The sequence below is a fragment of the Cervus canadensis genome, chromosome X (assembly GCF_019320065.1).
Source record: "Cervus canadensis isolate Bull #8, Minnesota chromosome X, ASM1932006v1, whole genome shotgun sequence".
Lineage (NCBI taxonomy): Eukaryota > Metazoa > Chordata > Mammalia > Artiodactyla > Cervidae > Cervus > Cervus canadensis.
The window spans coordinates 54,700,619-54,728,018 of NC_057419.1; the positions used below are offsets into that span (position 1 = coordinate 54,700,619).

General features: G+C 37.0%; 1 protein-coding gene across 3 annotated transcripts in view; it reads right to left on the reverse strand.

Annotated features, from left to right (window-relative positions):
- FAM120C (family with sequence similarity 120C) overlaps positions 1 to 27,400 on the reverse strand; it is a 131,017-nt gene that overhangs the window by 22,392 nt on the left and 81,225 nt on the right. For all 3 annotated transcript variants that reach the window (XM_043457764.1, XM_043457765.1, XM_043457766.1), the window contains exon 10: positions 13,630 to 13,879. In XM_043457764.1, the coding sequence (XP_043313699.1) occupies positions 13,630 to 13,879 (250 nt within the window). The remainder of the gene's footprint in view (positions 1 to 13,629; positions 13,880 to 27,400) is intronic.

Genomic DNA, 27,400 nt, shown 5'->3' on the forward strand with positions numbered 1-27,400 from the left:
CCCCTCATCCCCTGGAAACCACCATTTTACTTTCTATCTCTAAAGCCAACTACTCTAGATACCTCATATAAGTGGAATCATACAAGCCAAAAAAAAAAAAAAAAACAAGCCAAAAAAAAAAAAAAAGTGGAATCATAAAATGTTTGTCTTTTTGTGACTGGCATAGTTCACTGAGCATATCTTAAACGGTCAGTCATGTTGTAGCATGTGTCAGAATTTCCTTCCTTTTTAAGATTGAATAATATTGTATTATATGTATATATAACTTCTTGTTCCTTAATTAATCCAACAGTGAAAATAGGTTACTTCTAACTTGTGACTATTGTTCATCTTCTTCTGGTTCTCTGGTATGTAACAAGCTGTTTCTCTCTTGCCTATTTCAAGACTGGCTTTCTCTTTTCAACAGTGTCTAAGTGTGAATCTTTGAGGTTGAATTAAATAGAGATTTTGATCTCAGATGGACAGATTTATGTTTTTCATCACATTTGGTAAGTTTTCAATTCTTATTTCTTTATATATTTTTTCAAACCACCCTCCTTCTCCTGGTTCATCTATTATGCATATGTTGGTATGCTTGATATTGTCCTACGAGTCTTTTAGTCTCTTTCAATTTTTATTCATTCTTTTTACAACACTGACTGGGGGGTGGTGGTGGTCCTAAGATGGCAGAGGAATAGGACGGGGAGACCACTTTATCCCCCACAAATTCATACAAAGAACATTTGAATGCTGAGCAAATTCCACAAAACAACTTCTGAATGCTGGCAGAGGACATCAGGCACCCAGAAAGGCAGACCATTGTCTTCGAAAGGAGGTAGGAAAAAATATAAAAGATAAAAAGAGAGACAAAAGAGGTAGGGACAGAGATCCGTCCCGGGAAGGGAGTCTTAAAAAAGAGAGAAGTTTCCAAACACCAGGAAACACTCTCACCAGTGGGTCTGTGGCAAGTCTTGGAATCTCAGAGGGCAACACAACTGGGAGGGAAACTAAATAAATAAATCATTAAAACCCGCAGATTACGTGCCTAATGGCAACTCCAGTGGAGAAGCAGCCCAGACGCTCGCATATACCACTAGCAAGTGGGGGCTGGATAGGGAGGCGTGGGCTGCATTGCTTAGGGTAAGGATCGGACTGAATGCCCTGAGGGCAATCTGAGGGAACTAACCTGAGATAGCAACCCAGACTGTGGGACAGCCAGAGAGACAGAGAGAAGAAAAAAAAAAGAGAGAGAAGAGAGAACTATCCCATGAAAAGCCCTAACCTAAGACACTGCCAGGCCCTCTCACAGAACAAAAGACTGAGCAGTGCTAGCTGGCTGTGGACCGGCCCATCCCCTGCTGGAGACAGGCAGGTGGGGGCAGCCAGAGCCAAAAGGCGGCAATCATGGCCCTAGAGAGACATCCTCTACCAAATGGCAAGCAGGCTTCCTTGCTAACCAAGACTTCTTGGGATTCTGGATGGTTGACACCAGCCGGGAGGGTAGCAGCCAGAGATCAGCTCCCCAGAAGAGAGACACGGCACACCTGAGAAGGCACACCTGTCGTACACCCAGAAAACCAAGCGACTGGGAAGGGGGAGGTGATAAGATGCGCCCCACAACTGGTGGAGACTGCGCTCACCAAGTACCTGGTCACCTGAGCTGCTCAGACCTGGGAAGGGCACAAAACGCAGGTGCAACCAAGTCTGTGCCTCTGTGGAGTTCCCAAGAACCTGGACCTGAGCAGCTAAGATCTGGGAAGTGCACACACTCCAGGGCCCACCTCAGACAGTTCCCTCAGACAAAAAGAAAGACAATGAGAAAATACTTGAGGACATAATAGTTGAAAACTTCCCTAAAATGGGGAAGGAAATAGTCACCCAAGTCCAAGAAACCCAGAGAGTCCCAAACATGATAAACCCAAGGCAAAACACCCCAAGAAACATATTAATCAAATTAACAAAGATCAAACACAAAGAACAAATATTACAAGCAGCAAGGGGAAAACAACAAATAACATACGAGCGGATTCCCATAATATAATGGCTGATCTTTCAATAGAAACTATTCAGGCCAGAAGGGAATTGCAGGAAATACTTAAAGTGATGAAAGAGAAAAACCTATAACCCAGATTAATGTATCCAGCAAGGACGTCATTCAAATATAAAGGAGAAATCAAAGGCTTTACAGACAAGCAAAACCTGAGAGAATTCAGCACCAGCAAACCAGCTCTTCAACAAATGCTAAAGGATCTTCTCTAGACAGGAAACACAGAAAGGGTGTATAAACTCGAACCCAAAACAACAAACTAAATGGCAATGGGATCACACTTATCAATAATTACCTTAAATGTAAATGGGTTGATTGCCCCAACCAAAAGACAAAGACTGGCTGAATGGATACAAAAACAAGACCCCTATATATGCTGTCTACAAGAGACCCACCTCAAAACAAGGGACACTTACAGACTGAAAGTGAAGGGCTGGCAAAAGATATTCCATGCAAACAGTGACCAAAAGAAAGCAGGAGTAACAATACTAATATCAGATAAAATAGACTTTAAAACAAAGGCTGTGAAAAGAGACAAAGAAGGACACTACATGATGATCAAAGGATCAATCCAAGAAGATATAACAATTACAAATATATATGCACCCAAAATAGGAGCACTGCAATCTGTAAGACAAATGCTAACAAGTATGAAAGCGGAAATTAAAGATAACACAAAAATAGTGGGAGACTTTAATACCCTGCTCATACCTATGGATAGATCAACTAAACAGAAAATGAACAAGGAAACACAAACTTTAAATGATACAATAGATCAGTTAGATCTAATTGATATCTGTCGGACATTTCACCCCAAAACAAGGAATTTCACTTTTTTTTCAAGTGCACACGGAACCTTCTCCAGGATAGATCACATCCTGGGCCATAAATCTAGCCTTGGTAAATTCAAAAAAATTGAAATCATTCCAAGCATATTTTCTGACCACAATGCAGTAAGATTAGATATTAACTACAGGAGAAAAACGATTAAAAATTCCAATATATGGAGACTGAACAACACACTTCTGAAAAACCAACAAATCACAGAAGAAATCAAATAAGAAATCAAATTATGCATAGAAACGAATGAAAATGAAAACACAACAACCCAAACCTATGGGACACTGAAAAAGCAGGGCTAAGGGGAAGGTTCATAGCAATACAGGTTTACCTCAATAAACAAAAAAAAAGTCAAATAAATAACCTAACTCTACACCTAAAGCAACTAGAAAAGGAAGAAATGAAAAACCCCAGGGTTAGTAGAAGGAAAGAAATCTTAAAAATTAGGGCAGAAATAAATGCAAAACAAACAAAAGAGACCATAGCAAAAATCAACAAAGCTAAAAGCTGGTTCTTTGCGAAGATAAATAAAATTGACAAACCATTAGCCAGACTCATCAAGAAACAAAGGGAGAAGAATCAAATCAACAAAATTAGAAATGAAAATGGAGAGATCACAACAGACAACACAGAAATACAAAGGATCATAAGAGATTACTACCAGCAACTATATGCCAATAAAATGGACAACTTGGAAGAAATGGACAAATTCTTAGAAAAGTACAACTTTGCAAAACTGAACCCGGCAGAAATAGAAAATCTTAACAGACCCATCACAAGCACGGAAATCGAAACTGTAATCAGACATCTTCCAGCAAACAAAAGCCCAGGACCAGACGGCTTCACAGCTGAATTCTACCAAAAATTTAGAGAAGAGCTAACACCTATCCTACTCAAACTCTCCCAGAAAATTGCAGAGGAAGGTAAACTTCCAAACTCATTCTATAAGGCCACCATCACCCTAATACCAAAACCAGACAAAGATTCCACAAAAAAAGAAATCTACAGGCCAATATCACTGATGAACATAGATGCAACAATCCTTAACAAAATTCTAGAAGACAGAATCCAACAACATATGAAAAAGATCATACATCATGACCAAGTGGGCTTTATCCCAGGGATGCAAGGATTCTTCAATGTCTGCAAATCAATCAACATAATACACCACATTAACAAACTGAAAGATAAAAACCATATGATTATCTCAATAGATGCAGAGAAAGCCTTTGACAAAATTCAACATCCATGTATGATAAAAACCCTCCAGAAAGCAGGAGTAGAAGGAACATACCTCAACATAATAAAAGCTATATATGACAAACCCACAGCAAATATTATCCTCAATGTTGAAAAATTGAAAGCATTTCTCTTAAAGTCAGGAACAAGACAACGGTGCCCACTCTCACCACTACTATTCAACATAGTTTTGGAGGTTTTGGCCACAGCAATCAGAGCAGAAAAAGAAATAAAAGGAATCCAGATTGGAAAAGAAGAAGCAAAACTCTCACTGTTTGCAGATGACATGATCCTCTACATAGAAAACCCTAAAGACCACCAGAAAATTACTAGAGCTAATCAATGAATATAGTAAAGTTGCAGGATATAAAATCAAGACACAGAAATCCCTTGCATTCCTATATGCTAACAATGAGAAAACAGAAAGAGAAATTAAGGAAACAATTCCATTCACCATTGCAATGAAAAGAAAAAAATACTTAGGAATATATCTACCTAAAGAAACAAAAGACCTATATATAGAAAACTATAAAACACTGATGAAAGAAATCAAAGAGGACACAAGTAGATCAAGAAATATACCATGTTCATGGATTGAAAGAATCAATATAGTGAAAATGAGTGTACTACCCAAAGCAATCTATAGGTTCAGTGCAATCCCTATCAAGCTATCAATGGTATTTTTCACAGAACTAGAACAAATAATTTCACAATTTGTTTGGAAGTACAAAAACCTCGAATAGCCAAAGCAATCTTGAGAAAGAAGAGTGGAACTGGAGGAATCAACCTGCCTGACATCAGGCTCTACTACAAAGCCGCAGTCATCAAGACAGTATGGTACTGGCACAAAGACAGAAATATAGATCAATGGAACAAAACAGAAAGCCCAGAGATAAATCCATGCACCTATGGACACCTTATCTTCGACAAAGGAGGCAAGAATATACAATGGAGAAAAGACAATCTCTTTAGCAAGTGTTGCTGGGAAAACTGGTCAACCACTTGTAAAAGAAGGAAACTAGAACACTTTCTAACACCATACACAAAAATAAACTCAAAATGGATTAAAGATCTAATGTAAGACCAGAAACTATAAAACTCCTAGAGGAGAACATAGGCAAAACACTCTCTAGAATAAATCACAGCAGGATCCTCTATGACCCACCTCCCAGAGTATTGGAAATAAAAGCAAAAATAAACAAATGGGACCTAATGAAACTTAAAAGTTTTTGCACAACAAAGGAAACTACAAGCAAGGTGAAAAGACAGCCTTCAGAATGGAAGAAAATAATAGCAAAGGAAGCAACTGGCAAAGAGTTAATCTCAAAAATATAAAGCAACATCTGCAGCTCAATTCCAGAAAAATAAACGACCCAATCAAAAATTGGGCCAAAGAACTAAACAGACATTTCTCCAACGAAGACATACAGCTGGCTAACAAACACATGAAAAGATGCTGAACATTACTCAGTATCAGAGAAATGCAAATTAAAACCTCAATGGGGTACCATTTCATGCCAGTCAGAATGCCTGCTGTCCAAAATCTATAAGCAATAAATGCTGGAGAGGGTGTGGAGAAAAGGGAACCCTCTTACACTATGGGTGGGAATGCAAACTAGTACAGCCACTATGGAGAACAGTGTGGAGATTCCTTAAAAAACTGGAAATAGAACTGCCATATGACCCAGCAATCCCACGGCTGGGCATACACACCAGGGAAACCAGAATTGAAAGAGACACGTGTACCTCGATGTTCCACACAGCACTGTTTATAATAGCCAGGACATTGAAGCAACCTAGATGTCCGTCAGTAGATGAATGGATAAGAAAGCTGTGGTACATATACATAATGGAATATTACTCAGCCATTAAAAATAATACATTTGAATCAGTTCTAATGAGGTGGTGAAACTGCAGCCTTTAGGATGGACTGGTTGGATCTCCTTGCAGTCCAAGGGACTCTCAAGAGTCTTCTCCAACACCACAGTTGAAAAGCATCAATTTTTCAGCGCTCAGTTTTCTTCACAGTCCAACTCTCACATCCATACATGACCACTGGAAAAACCATAGCCTTGACCAGACAGACTTTTGTTGGCAAAGTAATGTCTCTGCTTTTTAATATTATTCCTCAAAATTGGCACATTATTATTATTGATTTATAAGATTGCTTTTTAAATATACCTTTACACCCTTTAGACCGAGAGAGATTCACTTTCTCTCTTCTTTTTCCTAATCACATCAGGCCTCATAAAAGATTTCAATAGACTATATTACCTCAAGGTATGCTTATCAGTCCTACTATTTGTCAAAATTTTGTAGCCAAGGCTTTACACCCAATGTGACAGCAATTCCCTCATGCATATATCATTAATGATATACTGTGACTACAAAAAGGAGAAATGACATTTTTGACACTGAATGGCCATGATATTCTTTAGACTCCAGAAAAAACTGATTAAAATAAAATTTTTTGAAATTATAAAACTGGTCCTTCTTACACATGCAATTAGGAAAAAGTTGACTTATTAAAATACTTTTTTGGATTTTAAATACTTTTTAGAGCTCAAATTCTGTCTAAGAAACAAAAACAGGCCTAAGAAAAAACCTAAAGTTAACTGTTATCATGTCCTTGGGATACACAGCCCACTCTCTCTGGGACTCAAACCATAAACAAAATGGTAAAACTCAAAAAAAAAAAAAAAAAAAAACCAAGATAAAACAAAAGGATATTTTAAATTTCAAGTGGAAAACTATGTCTGTCTGTCTATCTAAATTTATCTGTGTCTCAATGTATGTCTTTTTTTTGCATAATATGAAATTAATTTATCAATGAGCTATATTTAAATTCAGGTTCACATGAACTGAAAAATATTCAATATTAAATATAATGTTTCTTTGCTAATCTAATTAAGACATGTGTTAAATCATCAACATTATATAATACTTCTATTATGCCTAGGTTTAAGGTAAACTAAATTTGTGAACAAAAAGATAACTCTTTATATATATATAAATGTATAAATGAGATGAAAGCTTTTAGATAAACTCTATTAAAAATAATTATATTTTAAACATCTATCTAAAATAATCTCTTAGGATTGGAATAACTTAAATTTCTAGAGTTATACTAAACTAAATGATAAACGTTTATTAAATAGCTAGGTCATTTCCAAATAAAATAAGATTTTAAAACATTAAGTTTTTCTTAGCAAAAAACTAAAGAGATTTTAAACTAGTAATAAATATATATATAAATATATATTTATATATAAAAATAAATATATATATTATAATATACAATATAATAAATATTCACCAATCTATAAAATGCTAATATACAAAACACTTCACAGTTGCTAAAGAAAAATAAAATATATGTTTTTAATAAAAAGATACAAGGAATAACAAATAGAATGATGAATACAAAAATATAAAAAATGTTTATGACAAATGGAAGAGAATTTTATGGCAAATGGATGTAACTCATTGCCCTGAACTTTCTTCCTCTTCCTTCTTACATGTCTCAATCAATACAAATTCTTCTTTTATATGGGTCACACCTCTCCAAGGCGAAACTACACGACATGCTATAACCCACCTGTTAGCTTACTTTACAATAATGAGAACACCTAATTCTATAAAAACAGACAATGGCCCTGCCTATATTTCTAGACAGTTCAAACAATTTTTACATTCACTCTCTATTAAACAGATTACAGACATTCCTTATAATCCACAAACATAAGACATAATTAAATAAACACATCACACACTGAAACTACAAATAAAAAAAATTAAAAAGGGAGGGATACACATGAACACTTTTATCTTCCTTATCCAGAACAGACTTTACTAGATTCCAACACAATATATTCTTTAAGCCTATAACTATTATTAATATAGCTTTACTTTTTTTTTTTTAATTTTTAAACTTACCACAAGGGGATATTTTGACAAAAGCAGAAAAACATTTCGAGGCATTGAAGGACACCTCCCTTCCTCTGCCCATTTGGTATCAAGACGGGTTAACTAATCAATAGGAATCTAAGAAACTAATCTTACAGGGAAAGGGGTATGCTTGTGTTTCTCCAGATGGATCCAACGAACTCACATGGCTTCCTCTTCAGAAGATTCAACCTAAGGGGGCCCCCAGCATTCAAACTAGAGACGAAACAACAAAAACCCCAAGAGGAAGAAATTCCAATACAAGCCATGGTGGCTTTAAAAATCTCCAAAAAATGCTGCACTTGATGTTATCGACCTTATGATCTCCCTACTATGGGGACAAATAAAAACCCTTACTAATCAAGCTGAAAATCTAATTTCTCAACAGGGAATGCCTTGGAATCCTGAAAATATTTTTGTTGCTATGCTTGCTTTGCTTGTTTTTGCTTCCCCTGCTCAGGCTGACTTGATTGATCACACTTATTGGGCTTATATACCTAACCCCCCCTTTTACTGTAGGTTGTAGAATGGACAGATATAGGACCAATTGTATCCACCAACACTCAACACATATGCCCCCTCCTTGGAACTTGGAGAGGCCCTCTCATCCTGAGGAAGATCTTGGGCCAATAAAGCTTTCATTTTTACAAAAGGGATCAATGTGTATAACCTACATTAAAAATACATTAAAAATTCAAGCAATTTATGTCTGGCTTTTATTGTTTTCCTTGTGCAGGTCTCATGTTCAACCAGGTATGAATATGTAATTGGGGCTCTTCTTGGCCCCTCCTGAGTCTGTATGTAGCCATGTATATCTACACAATCTTCCAGATTTCCAAGACTATATGGGAGCTTATCCAAGCCCTTTATGGTTGTTTTATTGCTCAGATCTCCCAGTTAAATTTTCGGTATGGTGTATTGCAATCACAGGCAACTAAGGTATATGTCCCACCTGATTGTTTGCCATTGATTTTGCTATTATTTTTGACAATGCTCTGGGCTTGAGGGCTTCTTTATTTTCATTGAAAAAATGTGTTTCTTGTCTCAAGATCAGGTAAATCATTGCTCACCTTTTATTCTACCTGTTATTTTTTCCTTTACATTTATGTCTATAACAAATTTGTCTAGAATTTATGTGTAGTAAGGCTCTAACATGATGTGTTTTCCCCAAATACCAGCCCAATTTTCTCAACAATTATTAACAATTCATCTATTCCTCATTGATTTGAGAAGCTTTCTTTAGCATATTTTAAGTTATCATGTGTCTAGAGTCTCACTCAGTATTAGCTGCACTAAAACAATGACCTGTCAATTTTTGTGCCAGTATCACATCATTTTAGTATATGTTTATAATACACCCTGGCTTTTTTGTTGGTGTTGTTTGAGTCAAGACTCCTCTTACTGCTCTTTTAAAAAATAATAATCTATTCTTATTCATTTGCTTTTCCAACATACTTTAGAATTATTCTGTCAGGTGAACAAAAACTATTTCTTATGCATCTTTATATATCAGGAGGGCACATGATTAATTCAAATGTTTTATTATAGCTATGAATGAATCTTCTGCTTCTTAATAGAACTGTTCCTCTGAAGAGACACCTAAACTTTCTCCATGAATCTAGAGGACAAACTTTGTCCAATTTCATGTTGCATTTCTGGAAAATTGTTGAGTTTAGAATGAACCTATGCTAGAAATGGTAGGGCCTTGGCACATGCTTCGCCTCATTCAACAGGGCTGCATCCCACCCCTAGAAGCCTGACAGAGTTCCTCATTATCCTTCCCTTCTCAGTAGTGACTATTATATGTATTAAGTGAAGTGGGTGAAAGTTGCTCAGTCACGTCCGACTCTGCGACCCTGTTGCCTATGCAGTCCATGGAATTCTCCAGGCCAGAATACTGGAGTGAATAGCCTTTCCCTTCTCCAGGGGATCTTCCCAACTCAGGGATTGAACCCAGGTCTCCCCATTGCAGGCAGATTCTTTATCAACTGAGCTATGAGGGAAGCCCATTTTATGGGCTTATTGATACATATTATATGTGTTAATGCCTTCCTCAAACATATCAAGTTTTCCTAGTAGATACTCATTTCTCTAAGCCAACTGTCCAAGAGCTGCACCAACTTAAGTTTTAGCTACAACTTGCCCAGCATTACTTTCATAAGGGTATCTCTTAACTACAGTTAGTAGAAGCAATTGAGGAGTTTAGATTCCTAACACTCAATCAGGCCATAGTTCAATACTTCTACAGTCTTTACACTGATGGGCAATGCAGTATTTAGGATAAGTTAATTTTCATTTAAAGTTTAATTTTAAATTCCCATTAAGATTTTCTGTTAATCTTTAAAACTGTATTTTCTACCATTTTGTCTTTTAAAAATCATAGGAGTTTGAAGTTGGACAGACTTTAGTTCAAACTCTTATTCGTTATATATAAAATCTCTTATTAGTTACCTAAACTTTGTAAGTTACTTCTCTTTGACCCTTTGTTTCCTCTTCTATAAATGGAGATAAATAACACTTTTCAGATCTTTATGAGGATTAGAAGCATTGAACACAAAGGGTTGACTTAGCACATTGCCAGGTATATAACATGTAATATTATAGAACATGTTCTTTTTAAGTGCCTAGGAATTAATTTAAAATGCAGAAGACCTTTATGAAAGAATATTAACTCTACTTAGGACACAAAGTTTGGTACACCTGAAATTAATATAATATTGCAAATCAACTATACTTCAAAAAAGACAGAAAGAGAGATCTGAATAAAGGGAAAGGTAAACTATGATCTTAGGGTAGAAGGACAACATTATAAAGATGTCAATTCTCCCTAAATTAATCTATAAATCCAATTCATTGACCAAAAAACCCAACAAGATTTCATGGAAAATGGACTAATTCTAAATAATATATGGAAGATTAAAGATTCATGTGGTTCAGGAGTAGTCAGTACAAGTCTGAAACAAGAAAAGCAAAGAGTAGAGATTTAACCTACCTGCTATTAAGGCAAATTACAAGCCCTTCATAAATGAATGAACGTGATATTGGTGAGGGAGCAAATAGGCAATGGAACAAAATAAAATTCAGGGATGAAGTCAAGTATATATAGGAACTTGGTACCTAGGAATGGTGGTAACACAAATCAATGGGGAGAGAAGAGATCATTTAATAAATGGAGTTGGGAAAACTGGATTATTATGTAGAGAAAATAAAACTAGACTCTTTCTTAATGCATATACAGAATAAATAAACACTGAAGACCTGATATGGAAGGCAATATTATAAAAATATAATGTAAACAGTTACATCATAGTTACAGAAAAAGTAGAAACATCTATGACCCATGGGTAGGGAAGAATTTATTAAATAAGATCCCCAGAGCACACACCATAAATGCATAGATTGATGGGTTTGACAAAATGAAATTAAATACTCATTGGTTAGGGGTAAAGTGTACTGATATCTGCCATTTACTTGGAAATGAATCAAAAAGGATAGATAAATGGATGGATAGAGATAGAGGGATAGTTATATTGGATAAAGCTGTTATTATTAATAATTATAGAATCTAAGTGGTGGTCATATGAGTGTTTGCCATACTATTCTTCCAATTTTTCTTTATATGTATGTATGTATATGGGCTTCCCAGGTGGTGCAGTGGTAAAGAATCCGCCTGCCAATGCAAGAGAAGCGGGTTTAATTTCTGGGTCGGGAAGATCCCCTGGAGTAGGAAATGGCAACATACTCCAGTATTCTTGTCTGGAAAAAATCCCATGAACAGAGGAACCAAGTGGGCTACAGTCCATGGGGTCACAAAGAATCAGACATGACTGAGTCACTGAGCAAAGCACACATATATGTATGTGTATGTGTGTGTGTGTGGGGGGGGCTTCCCTGATGGCTCAGATGGTAGAGTCAGTCTGTAATGCAGGAGACCTGGGTTTGATCCCTGGGTTGGGAAGATCCCCTGGAGAAGGGAATGGCTACCCACTCCAGTATTCTTGCATGAAGAATTCCATGGACACAGGAGCCTAATATATATATATGTGTATATGTGTACACATATATATAGGCCATGCCATATGGTATGGCATGCAGAATCTTAATTCCCTGACCAGGAACCCATGGCTCCTGCAGTTGAAGCAGAGTCTTAACCACTGGATGGCCAAGGAAGTCCCAATTTTCTGTATGTATGAAATCATAACAATGAAAAGCCAGTGAAAGTGAAATAATTTTGTTCAAAAAGAATATTGTACATAAAGTTTTAAAAAACTGTGGCTGACTGGAAAAGAAATTTGACACATAAACACACAGATATAGAAAAGGTATCTGCTATATTTGTATGTCTATACATATATATATATCTCACAAGAAAACTTATGTAATCAGCAAGGAAAAGATAAAATAACCTAAAAGAAAATTTGCAAGATAAATAGGCACTTCAGAGAATGAGAAAACAAACAGCTAATATATTATATATAAAGTAGGAAAGTGAAATTGAAAGTTGCTCAGTCGTGTCCAACTCTTTGCGACCCCATTGCCTATGCAGTCCATGGAATTCTCCAGGCCAGAACACTGGGGTGGGAAGCCTTTCCCTTCTCCAGGGGATCTTCCCAACCCAGGGATTGAACCCAGGTGTACCCCATTGCAGGCAGACTCTTTACCAGCTGAGCCACAAGGGAAGCCCAAGAATACTGGAGTGGGTAGCCTATCCCTTCTTCAGCGGATCTTCCCGACCCAGGAATTGAACCAGGGTCTCCTGTATTGCAGGCAGTCTCTTTACCAACTGAGCTATCAGAGAAACCCTATATATAAGATAGAAGATCAAATAAATGCTAAGTAAAATAAAAGATACTACTTGAAACCCAATGGATTGGCAAAAATTAATAAGTTATATAAGAACTGGCAATAATATGAAGAAATAGAAACTCTTATGCACCATTCATAATTTAGAACAAATTTCTAGAGAAATCTGGTAATATTTGGTGAAAAATTCATATGCACATTTTATAGGATCCAGGACTTCTTCTCCAAAATGCACACTTCAGATAAACTGACACAGGAACACAAAGAGACAGAGAAATCTGTGAAGATATTCCCTGCAGCACTGTTTGGAATACCTAAGAACTGGAAACTATCAATCAAAGAACAAATAAAGTACTGTGATATCGGTACATGTTGGAATATAATTCAGCAGTCATCAGGAATGAACCATATATGAATATGGATAGATCTAAAAAAGAACACTGAGTGAAAAAAGTAATAAATAGAATGAGATGTACAACATAATAACTCTTGTGTTTAAAAAGAAAAAAAAATCTACACAAATAAACATCACTAGAGATTGTACATGGATATGGATCTTGCCAACCAAGGGATTGAACCCAGGTTTCCTGCACTGCAGGCAGATTCTTTTACCGTCTGAGCTACTAGGGAAGCCCATATATGTGTCATGGCAATATAAGTCTAAAGTCAACATAAAACCTTCCCACTTCAAAATACCATAAAAACCACTTGCTTAAGGGAAATGTCAAAAAAGTAAAAGAGAAATGAACTGACCACTTCCAGGTCACATGGCTTACCGGAGTACACAGCACATGAGCAGCAGATGGGTGGGGACGTTAGCTGGATTGAGCATACTGGGTGTGTCTGACTTCATACAGGCCAGGAAGGCACGCATCCTTCTGTTTTTGTCCTCAACTGCTTTGCCTAGCCAGAGCTTCTTGAGGTTGGGGCAAGTCCATTCCCGAAATGTCAGTGCAGACACCAGCTCTGGGGTTTGAGGTGACTTCCCTTTATAGGCAGACCACTCTTTAAGAATCACTGAAGGAACTAAAAGACAGAAATTGAGGAAAAACAGGTTATAGAGACTCTGAGCAGTTTGCTGCTGGTCACAACTGACAGAATCCATCACACTTCAACATCTTTGTATTTTCTGTCACTATAATTTTTATTGTTAGCAGCAGAAACGGTGAGAGTAGTAAGCATTTATCAGATGCTTGGTATGTATTAAGTATTTTATATATAAATGTAAATCTTACTCCTCTAGACAAACCTGAGAGAGAAACATTATGATTATATTATCACAAAATATAGTACCCATTTTATAAATGAAAAACAATCAAAGCTTAACTGTTACATAGTTCTACAGTCATATAGTAGTCCATCCATTATTCATAGGCAATACATTCCAAGACCCCCAACGGACACCCAAAACCATGCATAGTACTGAATCCTGTATATACTATGGTTTTTCCTATACCTATAAACCTATGATAAAGGTATGCAAGAGATTAACAACAATAATGAAATAGAACAATTATAACATACTGTAATAAAAGTTATCTCAAAGTGGTCTCTCTCAAAATATCTTATTGTACAAATTTAATGCCTTTTCCATCGTAACTAAGCCCTTATCATGTTCTGTGTCCATAATTTTTGCAGTTCAAGATGTGACAGCAAAACTAGCATAAATTTCTTTTTCCTTCTTCACAATTTCACAGGTAGAAGACTTGTTCTTACCATACATCTTTTTGTTCTTAGTACAGATGCTAGCAACGTCAGCATATCATTTTTTCCTTCCCTTATTAATTATTGAGAACTTAATAATTATTAATTATTGAGAACTTTTACCTTTTCACTTAAAGAAAGCACTTTCTTGTTTCTCTTTGTCATATTTGAACTGCTAGTATCACTACTCTTGCACTTTGGAGCCATTATTAAGTAAACTAATGATTACTTGAACACAAACACTTCAACTGATTATAGGGACATCCCTGGCTGTCCAGCGGTTAATATTCCATACTTCCACTATAGCAGACACAGGTTCAATCCCTGGTTGGGGAACTAAGATCCTGCATGCCTCACTGTGTGGCCAAAAAAATAAATAAATAAAATAAAAAGATTTTAATACAATAGCAAAGATAGGAAATAGACATTGGTACAATTGTGTGTATAGTTCTATGTCACGTGTAGATTCATGCAATTATCACTGCAATCAAGATATAAAAATATTCTATCACCACAAAGATCTCTCTTGTACTACCCCTTTTATGGTCATATGCAATGCTCTCTGGCACCATCCATGATCTCTGCCAACCACAAATCTGCTCTCTATCTCTATAATTTTGTCAGTTTGAGAATGTTATATAAATTGAATCAGTATGCAACCTTTTGAGACTGGCATTTTCACTCAGCATAATGCTCTTGAGATCTATCCATGTTGATGAATATATCAATAGCTCATTCCTATTTTGATGAGTAATATGCCATGGTATAGATGTACATGGCTTACCTTTTGAAGGACATCTAGGTTACGTCCAGTTTGGAGCTATTATGAATAAAGGTGTTATGAATATTTGTGTATAAGTTCCTGCATGAAAATAAGTCTTCATTCTCTAGCATAAATGCTTCAAAAATGTAGTGCTACACACTTATTTTTAGTCTACTTTTAGTTTTAAGGAACTGCCAAATTGTATTCCAGAGTGGTGGTATCATGTTACATTCCTATCAGCAAATCATGAGTGATCCAGTTTTCCCACACTCAGTCTAGCGTGCTCTATTAACACCATTATTCATTTTAGCCATTCTGATAGATAGCTATGTAGTAATACTTCACTGTGGTTTTGATTTGCATATCTCTAACGGCTAATGACGGTGAGCATATTTTCATGTCTTTATATCCCATACATATATCTTGTTTAGTGAAATGTCTGTGAATGTCTTTTGCTGATTTTCTAATTGGATTATTTTTATATTGTTCAGTTTCGAGAGTTCTAGCAGATACTTTCTTTCAGAGTATTTCAGATAATAGTCTAGATATGTGGCACTTGTTCACCTGTGGATTTCCAATTGATCCAGTACTATTTGTTAAAAAGACAATCCTTCCTCCAATGAAGTGCTTCTGCAGCTCTGTCAAAAATCAGTTGGCTGTACTTGTGTGAGGCAATTTTTGGGTTCTCTATTCTGTTCCGTTGGTCTATACCACTGCTAATCACAGTCTTAATCACTGTAGCGACATCTTAAGTCTTATAATCAGATAGAGTGATTGCTCCCAAATTATTATTCCTTCTCAAAAATGTTTTAGCTATGCTAGGTCCTTTCTTTTCCCATATAAATATTAGAATAATCTTATCTTCATATATACAGAATCCTGATAGAATTAGATATAAACTCTGTTAAATCTATATACAATTAATTTCTGTTGAATCAGTATCAAAAAAAAAATTCCCAACAAAGTCCAGCACCAGACAATTTGATAGTGAATTCACCAAAAATTTAAAGGCGAGCTACCACCTATCCTTCTCAAATGATTCCAAAAAAATTGAAGAGGAAGGAATGCCTCTAAACTCATTCTATATAAAACAAAAATATCCTTCAATCCTAAAAGAATGACTGCAGGTATTTCTCTACACAAAAAGGAAATGATAAAAGAAGGAATTTTGGAATTATCAGGAAGGAAGAAAAAACAATGAAAATAACAAATATATGGATAAATACAATATATTTTCTTTCTTCTGAGTTTTCTAAATTATATCTCACAGTAAGCAAAAACTGTAACAATGTCTGTAGAGAAAATAATTAAGACGATTATAAATGGAGAAAGGTAAAGAGATGCAATAGAGGTCAGGTTCACTTCACTCGAACTAGTAAAACGTCAACACCCGTATAGACTGTGGTAAGTTATGTATATACAATGTAATACCCAGTAAATACACTAAAGTAGTTATATAAAGAGATACATTCAAAAACATATAGATAAATAAAAATGGAATTCTAAAGTAAGTTCACATATCTATAGGATGGGAAGGATAGGAAAACAGAGATATAAAAAACGGAACAAACAAGTAAAAATAAAATGACAGACTTAAGCTCTAACATGCCAATAATTATATTAAATGTACATAACTTGGTAAAGTAAAGTAAAGTAAATTGGTCTAATGACACCAATTAAACACACTGTGGGATCTAAAAAGGTGACACAAGGGATTCCCTGATGGTGCAGTGGTTAGGACTGGGCACTTTCACTGCCAGGGCCCAGGTCCAATCCTCGGTCAGAAAAACTAAGATCCTGCAAGCAGAGCAGTGAGGCCAAAAAAAAAAAAAAAAGACACAAATGAACTTATTTGCAAAGCAGAAACAGACTCACAGACTTCAAAAACAAACTTACCGTTACCAAAGTGAAAAGGAAAGGGCTGGGAGGAAGGGATAAACTAGGAGACTGGGATTAAAACATACACACTACTATAAAGATATAAAGCAACAAGGACCTACTGAAAAGCACAGGGAACTCTATTCAGTATTCTGTAATAATCTCTATAGGAAAAGAATCTGAAAAAGAGTGGAGATACATATATATATGTATAACTGATTCACTTTGCTGTACGCCTGAAACTAACACAACACTGTAAATCAACTATACCCGAATATAAAATAAAAGTTTAAAAAAGAGTTCCTTTTCCTCCACATCCTTTGCCAATATTTGTTGTCTTTTTGATAATAACCATTCTGAAAGGTGTGAAAACTGTGGTTTTGATTTGCATTTCCCTGATGACTGGAGAAGTTGAGCATTTTTTCACCTGTCTGTTGGCCATCAGTATGTCTTTTTTAGAAAAATATCTATTCAGATCCTATGCCAATTATTTAATTGTGTTGGTTTTTTGATGTGGAGTTTAAGAATTCTTTGTATATTTTGGATATTAACCCATTGTTGGATAGATCATTCACAAATCTTTCCCAATTCAGTGAATAACCTTCCTGTTTTGTTGATAGTTTCATACGCTATGCACAGAGTTTTCAGTTTGATGAAGTACCATTGTTTATTTTTGTTTTTGTTTACCTAACATGAGGAGATATATCCAAAAAAAAAAAACCAAACAAACCCTAAGACTGACGTCAAAGAGAATAGGGCTTAGGTTTCTTTTAGAAGTTTTAATGGTTTCAGGTGTTATGTTTAACTGTTTAATCCATTGCATGTAGCTATCCAGTTTTCCCAACACCATTTATTGAAGAGGCTGTCTTTTTCCCCATTGCATATTCTTGCCTCATTTCTCATAGATAAATTACTGATATAATTTTGGGCTCATTTATGGGCTCTCCATTCAGTTCCACTGATCCATATATCTGATTATGTGCCAGTATCATTCTGTTTTGATTATTGAAGCTTTGTGTGTAATACAGTTTGAAATTAGGGACTGTGATGCCTCCTGTTTTGTTCTTTTCTTTAAAATTTACAACATTGTGTTAGTGTCAGGTGTACAGCAAAGTGATTCCATTTTATACATATATATACACATTATATATAGGCTTCCCTGGTAGCCAGGCGGTACAGAATCTGAACTTGAATACATAATACAAGATATATAATTATAACTATATAATATGTATAACATATATATATGTTCTTTTTCAGATTGTTTTCTCATATAGGTTATTACAGAGTATTAAGTTGAGTTCCCTGGGCTACACGGTAGATCCTTATTGATTATCTGCTTTATGCATGCAAGCTGTGCATGCTAAGTCGCTTCAGTTGTGTCCAACTCTTTGTGATCCCAAGGACTGTAACCCACCAGGCTCCTCTGTTCATGGAATTTTCCAAGCAAGAATACAGAGTGGGTTGCCATTTCCTCCTCCAGGGGATCTTCTTGACCCAGGGATCGAACCCATGTCTCTTCTATCTCCTGCATTGGCAGGCAGGTTCTTTACCACAAGCGTTATTTATGTTAATCCAACCTCCTAATTTATCCCTTCTCCCCAACCTTTCCGCTTTGGTAACCATAAGTTTGTTTTTGAAGTCTGTAAGTCTGTTTTTGTTTTGTAAGTAAGTTCTTTTGAACAACTTTTCAGATTTTCCACATATAAGCAGTATCATACGATATTTGTCTTTCTCTGTCTGACTTACTTCACTTAGTATGATAATCTCTAGTTCCATCTGTATTGCTGCAAATGGCATTATTTCATTCTTTTTTAATGGCTTGAGTAATATCCTAATATGTGTGTGTGTGCGAGAGAGAGAGTGTGAGTGTATTCCATTATCTTCTTCATACATTACTCTATTGATGGAAATTTAGGCTGCTTTCATGTCTTGGATACTATAAATAGTGTTGCTATAACCACTGGGTTGCATCTATCTTTTCAAATTAGTTTTCACTTTTTCCAGATATATGCACAGGAGTGGGATTACTGGATCATATGGTAGTTCTAGTTTTAGTTTTTTAAGGAAAAACACCATACTGTTCTCCATGTTTTTTTTGTTTTTAAGACTTTATGGCTATTTGGGTCTTTTGTATTTCCATATAAATTTTAGAGTTGTTTTAGTTCTGTGGAAAACACTGTTGGTATTTTGATAGGGATTGTGTTGAAACTGTAGATTACCTCAGATAGTACGGTTTTTGACAATATTAACTCTATTAACTCTTCCATTTCACAAGCACTTATATCTTTCTGTTTGTGCCATCTTCAATCTCTTTCATCAAAGTCATAATTTCCTGAATATAGGTCCCTTAACACCTTGCTTAGATTTATTCCCAGGTATTTTAATTTTTTTAATTGGAGGATAATAGCTTTACAGTGTTGTACTGGTTTATTTTAATCTTTATGTGATTGTTGGGAGTTTTTGATTACTGATTCAATTTCATTAAATTGGCCTGTTCATATTTTCTATTTCTTCCAGAGTTAGTCTTGGGAGATTGTACATCTCTAGGAACTTATACTTATCTTCTAAGTTGTCCATTTTATTTATTTTTTAATTTTTAAAATTTTTGTTGTATATTGGAATATAGTTGGTTAACAATGTTGTGTTAGTTTCAGGCATACTGCAGTGATTCAGCTATACATATATATGTATCTATTCTTTTTCAAATTCTTTTCCCATTTAGGTTATTTTACAGAGTACTGACCAGAGTTCCCTGATTCTTGTTATCTATTTTAAATATAGCAGTATGTACATATCAATCCCAAACTCCCAATCTCTCCTCCCACCTTCCCCCTGGTATAGGTTGTCCATTTTATTGGTGCATAATTGTCCATAGTAATCTCTTATGATCTTTTGCATTTCTGTGGTGTTGGTTATAGCTGCTCCTTTTTCATTTCTGATTTTATTGATTTGGGCCCTCTATTTTTCTTGATGAATCTAGCCAAAAATTTACCAATTTTATCACTTCAAAGAACAAGGTCTTAAGTTCATTGATCTTTCTTATTTTTAGTCTCCATGGCATTTATTTCTGTTCTGATTTTTATCATTTCTTCTACTACCTTTGGGGTTTTTGCTCCTATTTCCTACTTTCTTTAGGTGTAAGGTTAGGTTGTTTCAGATTTTTCTTTTTCCTGAGGCTGCCCTGCATCACTATGCCTCTTAGAACTGCTTTTGCTACATTCCACCGTATATACTCAATCACCATGTTTCTATTTGCATTTGTCTCTAGGTAGGTATTTGATTTCTTCTTGAATTCTTTAGTGATCCATTGATCATTTATATATGCTATTATTATTATTATTATTTATTATGTTACAATTTATTATTGTAGCATAATGCTTGGCCTCCATGTTTGAGACTTTTTTTGCAGGCTTTTTTTCCCCCTTGTAGTTAATAACTAGCTTCATATTGTTGTGGTTGGAAAAGATGCTTGATATGATTTCAGTCTTCTTAAAATTACTGTGACTTATCTTGTGGCCCAGCATGTGATCTATCCTGGAGAATGCTCCATGCACACTTGAAAAGAATGTGTATTCTGCTACTTTTGGATATAACTTCTATATATCTACTAAGTCCATTGGACTAATGTGTCATTTAAGGCCAGTGTATCATTTATATTCTGTCTGGAAGATCTGTCAACTGATGTAAGTAGGGTGTTCAAGTTCCCTAACATTAATATGCTACAGTCAACTTCTCCCTTTAGGTCTCTTAATATTTGCTTTATGTATTTAGTTGCTGCTATGTTGGCTGTATATATGTTTATAATTTTTGTATATTCTTGGATGGATCCTTTGATCATTATGTAATGTCCTTCTTTGTCTCTAGGCCTGGAGCTGGTCTTGAAAGGCTAATGGGTGGGGCTGGAGGCCAGAGGGTCCAAGGCCTGCTGTCTATCCACTAGTAGGTGAAGCCAGGTCCTGAGGCCAGTGCTGGCCCATTTGTGGGTGGAGATAGGTCCCAGTGTGTTGGAGTTGATGTTGGCCTGCAGCTGGACAGGGCTGGGTCCTGGTGTGGCTGGCAGCTCAGTATAGCAGCCAGTGTACTGGTGGGTAGGTCTGTGTATCTGCCCAGCTATCTGTCTGACCTGAAATATCCTAGGACTGGTGCTAATTGGCTGGTGGGTGGGGCTGGGTCCAGGCACTAATAAACTAAAGGGAAGGTCCCAAGATGGCACTTACAGCACCAATATACCCGTGATAGGATGAACTCCCCAAAATGGCTATGACTGGCTTGATGTCTGCACGATGATGTTTCAATTGCCTCTTGTCTCTATGGGAGGATCTCTAAATCAGCACTTGGTCTGATCCAGCCTCCTTACAAATTATTGTTTCTGTCCTGAGTCTTGGACTGTGTGAGTTTTTTGTGTATATCCTTTAACAGTGGAGCCTTTATTTTTATAAAGGCAGAAGGGACTCCATGACTTCTGATGAAAGATCAGCCTTTATTTGTATTATTTCCCTCTATATGTAAAGCATCATTTCTCTCTGGCTGCTTTCAACAATTTTTTCTGTCTTAGGATGGACAAGGGTTTAATTTCCAAACTACACAAACAGATCATACATTCAATACTGAAAAACCAAACAACCCAATCAAAAAGTGGGCAGAAGATCTAAATAGACATTTCTCCAAAGAAGGCATAAAGATGGCCAAAAGGCACATGAAAAAAAATTCTCAGCATTGCTAATTATTAGAGAAATGCAAATCAAAACTACAATGATGTATCACCTCATACCAGTCAGAATAGCCATCATTAAAAACTCTAACGCACATATGTGGAATCTAGAAAAATGATACAGATGAACCTATTTCCAAGGCAGGAATAGAGACAGAGACATAGAGAATGGATCTGCAGACTCAGTGAGGGGAGCGGAGAAGGGGAGGGTGGGATGAATTGGGAGATTAGGATTGACATATATACACTACCATGTATAAAAGAGATAGCTAGCGGGAACCTGCTATATAGCACAGGGAGCTCAGCTCAGTGCTCTGTGATGACCTAGATGAGTGGGATGGGCATGGGGTGGGAGGAAGTCCTAAGAGGGAGGGTATATATGCATACATATAGTTGATTCACTTCGTTGTACAGCAGAAATTAACACAACATTCTAAAGCACTTATACTCCAAAGAAAAAGCTTTTAAGTGTATACATAATAGATGCTGGAGTGGGTGTGGAGAAAAGAGAATCGTGTTACACTGTTCGTTGGAATGTAAATTGTTGCAACCACCATGAAGAACCATACTGGGGTTCCTTAAAAAACTCAAAATAGAGTTACCATACATATGATCCAGCTACTCCACTCCTGGGCATATATCCAGAAAAGATGAAAACTCAAATTTGAAAAGAGACATGCATCCCAATGTTCATAGGAGCACTATTTTCAATAGCCAAGACACAGAAGCAACCAAAAAAAGATGTCCTAGAAGAACTGTACAAAAAAGATGTTCACAACCCAGATAATCATGAAGGTGTGATCACTCCCACTCATCTAGAGCTGGACATACTGGAATGTGAAGTCAGGTGGGCCTTAGGAAGCATCACTATGAACAAAAGCTAGTGGAAGCGATGGAATTCCAGTTGAGCTATTTAAAATTCTAAAAGATGATGCTGTGAAAGTGCTACACTCAATATGTCAGCAAATTTGGAAAACTCAGCAGTGGCCACAGAACTTGAAAAGGTCAGTTTTCATTCCAATCCCAAAGAAAGGTAATGCCAAAGAATGCTCAAACTACTGCACAATTGCACTCATCTCACACACTAGTACAGTAATGCTCAAAAATTCTCCAAGCCAGGCTCCAGCAATATGTGAACTGTAAACTTCCAGATGTTCAAGCTGGTTTTAGAAAAGGCAGAGGAACCAGAGATCAAATTGCCAACATTTGCTGGATCATTGAGAAAGCAAGAGAGTTCCAGAAAAACATCTATTTCTGCTTTATTTACTATGCCAAAGCCTTTGACTGTGTGCATCACAATAAACTGTGGAAAATTCTGAAAAAGATGGAAATACCAGACCACCTGACCTGCCTCTTAAGAAACCTGTATGCAGGTCAGGAGGCAACAGTTAGAATTGGACATAGAAAAACAGACTGGTTCCAAATAGGAAAAGGAGTACGTCAAGGCTGTATACTGTCACCCTGCTTATTTAACTTATATGCGGAGTACATTATGAGAAACGCTGGGCTGGAGGAAGCACAAGCTGGAATCAAGATTGCCAGGAGAAATATCAATCACCTCAGATATGCAGATGACACCATCCTTATGGCAGAAAGTGAAGAAGCACTAAAGAGCCTCTTGATGAAAGTGAAAGAAGAGAGTGAAAAAGTTGGCTTGAAGCTCAACATTCAGAAAACTAAGACCATGGCATCCAGTCCCATCACTTCATGGCAAATAGTTGGAGAAAGAGTGGAAACAGTGGCTGACTTTATTTTTTTTTTTTTTTGGGCTCCAAAATCACTGCAGATGGTGATTGCAGCCATGAAATTAAAAGACGCTTGCTCCTTGGAAGGACAGTTATGACCAATCTAGACAGCATATTAAAAAGCAGAGACATTGTCAACAAAGGTCCATCTAATCAAGGCTATGGTTTTTCCAGTAGTCATGTATGGATGTGAGAGTTGGACTATAAAGAAAGCTGAGCACTGAAGAATGGATGCTTTTGAACTGTGGTGTTGGAGAAGACTCTTGAGAGTCCCTTGGACTGCAAGGAGATCCAACCAGTCCGTCCTAAAAGAGACCAGTCCTGGGTGTTCACTGGAAGAACTGATGCTGAAGCTGAAACTCCAGTACTTTGGCCACCTGATGTGGAGAGCAGACTCATTTGAAAAGCCCCTGATGCTGGGAAAGATTGAGGGCAGGAAGAGAAGGGGATGACAGAGGATGAGATGGTTGGATGGCATCACCGACACAATGGACATGGGTGGACTCTGGGAGTTGGTGATGGACAAGGAGGCCTGGCCCGCTGCAGTTCATGGGGTCACAAAGAGTCAGACATGGCTGAGCAACTGAACTGAACTGATTCATCATAGTCTTTCCTGATGGCTCAGATGGTAAAGAATCCACCTGTAATGTAGGAGACCTGAGTCTGATTCTGGGTTCAGAAGATCCCCTGGAGGAGGGTATGGCAACCCACTCCAGTTTTCTTGCCTGGAGAATCCCCATGGACATAGGAGCCTACTGGGCTATATAGGTCACAAAGAGTTGGACATGACTGAGCAACTATGCATAGCACACAGCACATTCATCATAGGGGATTGGAATGCAAAAGCAGGAAGTCAAGAGATACCTGGAGTAACAGGCAAGTTTGGCCTTCAAATACAAAATGAAGCAGGGCAAAGGCTAACAAAAATTCTGCCAAGAGAATGCACTGGTCATAGCAAACACCCTTTTTCAACAACGTAAGAGACAGCTTTACACATGGACATCACCAAATGGTCAATACTGAAATCAGACTGATTACATTCTTTGTAGCCGAAGATGGAGAAGCTGTATACAGTCGGAAAAAACAAGACCTGGAGCTGACTGTGGCTCAGATCACCAGTTTCTCATAGCAAAATTCAGGCTTACACTAAAGAAAGTGGGGAAAACCATGAGGCTAGTCAGATACAACTTAAATCCCCATGAATATACAGTGAAGGTGACGAACACATTCAAAGGATTAGATCTAGTAAACAGAGTGCCTGAAGAATATGGACAAAGTAACAACATACAGGAGGCAGTGAACAAAACCATGCCAAAGAAAAGGAAAGGCAAGAAGGCACAGTGGTTGTCTGAGGAGGCTTTACAAATAGCTGAGGAAAGAAGAAAAGCAAAAAGTTAGGGAGAAAGGGAAACATACATCCAACTAAACACAGAGTTCCAGAGAATAGCAAGGAGAGATAAGAAGGTCTTCTTCAGTGAACAATGCAAAGAGACAGAGGAAAACAACAGAAAGGGAAGACTGGAGATCTCTTCAAGAAAATTGGAAATATCAAAGGAACATTTCATCCAAAGATGGGCACAATAAAGGACCGAAATGGTAAAGACCTAATAGAAGCTGAAGAGATCAAGAAGTGATGGAAAGAATACACAGAAGAACTGTACAAAAAGGATCTTAATGACCCAGATCTTAATAACCACAATGGTATAGTCTCTCACTCAGAGCCAGACATTTTGGAGTGTGAAGTCAAGTGGGCCTTAGGAAGCACTCCTGCCAATAAAGTTAGGGGATGTGATGGAATTTCAGCAGAGCTATTTAAAATCCTAAATGATGATGCTATTAAAGTGCTGTACTCAATATGTCAGCAAATTTGGAAAATGAAGCAGTGGCCACAGGACTAGAAAAGGTCAATCCTCTTTCCAAGTCCCAAGAAGGGCAGTACTAAAGAATGTTCAAACCACTGGACAATTACACTCATCTCCAACGCTAGTAAGGTTATGCTCAAAATACTCCAAGCTAGGCTTCAGCATTATGTGAACTGAGAACTTCCAGATGTTCAAGCTGGGTTTAGAAAAGGCAGAGGAGCAAAAGATCAAATTGCCAACATTCACTGAATCAAAGAGAAAGTAAGGGAATTCCAGAAAAACATCTACCTCTGTTTCACTGACTATGCTAAAGTATTAAAAAACTAAGATAATGGCATCCAGTCCCATTATTCACAGCAAGTAAGAAGGGGAGAAGGTGGGAGCAGTGACAGATTTCCTCTTCTTGGGCTCTCTAATCACTGCAGATGGTGACTGCAGCCATGAAATTAAAAGATGATTGCTTCTTGGCAGGGAAGCCATGGTGAGCCTAGACAGTGTGTTAAAAATCAGACATCACTTTGCTGACAAAGGTCGGTAGAGTCAAGACTAAGGTCTTTCCAGTAGTCAGGCACAGATGTGAAAGCTGGACAATAAAGAAGGCAGAGAACTGAAGAATTGATGCTTTTGAACTGTGGTACTGGAGAAGACTCTTGAGAGTCCCTTGGAAAGCAAGGAGATCAAACTAGTCAATCTTGAAGAAAATCAACCTTGAATACTCTTTGGAAGGACTGATGTTGAAGCTGAAGTTCCAACACTTTGGCCACTTGACACGAACAGCCAACTCACTGGAAAAGACCCTGATGTTGGTAAAGATTGAAGACAGAAGAGGGTGACAGAGGATGAGATGGTTAGATGGCATCACCGATTCAATGAACATGAACTTGGCTAAACTATGGAAGATGGTGAGGGACAGGGAATCTGGGCGTGCTGCAGCCCACAGGTTCACAAAGAGTCATACACGACTTGGTGACTAAACAACAACAACAACAACAGCACACATAGTTATATTTCTCAGCCATAAAAAAGATTGAAAATCTACCATTTGCAGCAACATGGATGGACTTAGAGAATATTATGCTCGGTGAAATAAGTCAGACAGAGAAAGACAAATATCATATGATATCACTTACATGTGGAATATATAAAAATGATATAAAGGAACTTATTTACAAAACAGAAACATACACACAGGCTTTGAAAACAAACTTACAGTTATCAAAGGGGGAAGGGGGAGATAAATTAGGAGTTTGGGATCAACAGATGAAAGGTTGTTGCTGAGCCATGAAAAACACTGGGATTCTTGGCCTCCAGAGGAGAGGAATTCAATCCAGGGCCAGTGACAAGGCTTGATCGCTCAGAGCTTTTGTGTGCTAAGTTTTACTAAAGTATAAAAGAGATAGAGAAAGCTTCTGACATAGACATCAGAAGCAGGCAGAAAGAGTGCCCCCCTGTTAGCCTTTAGCAGTATGTTATATACTTGTCAGCAAGCAGTTAAATAGAGAAAGGAAATGTATCAAAACTCAGAGTGGCACCAGGCCCCTCACCCACAACATGCATTTTGAGATAACACTGGCACAAGGTGAGTCATCCTGGGCCATAAAACGATTGACATGAATCTTGAAGAAAGGCAGGTTTCCAGGTAAATATATAATTTCATTAACATAGATTAGGAGAACAATATATGAGTAAAACATACTGGTTTGCTGAACCATTATCAGTTCTGAGGTACTGAGTCTTAAGAAAGACAGAGTCTACAGTAAATACATAGATCAGTAACATACCTTAAGGAAACCATTTCCATAAGAAAAAAGCATTGGTTAGCTCAAGGTTGGAGAAAAGTTAAGATTAGGTGGAACCAGGTGCCATCATGGCAACACAAAA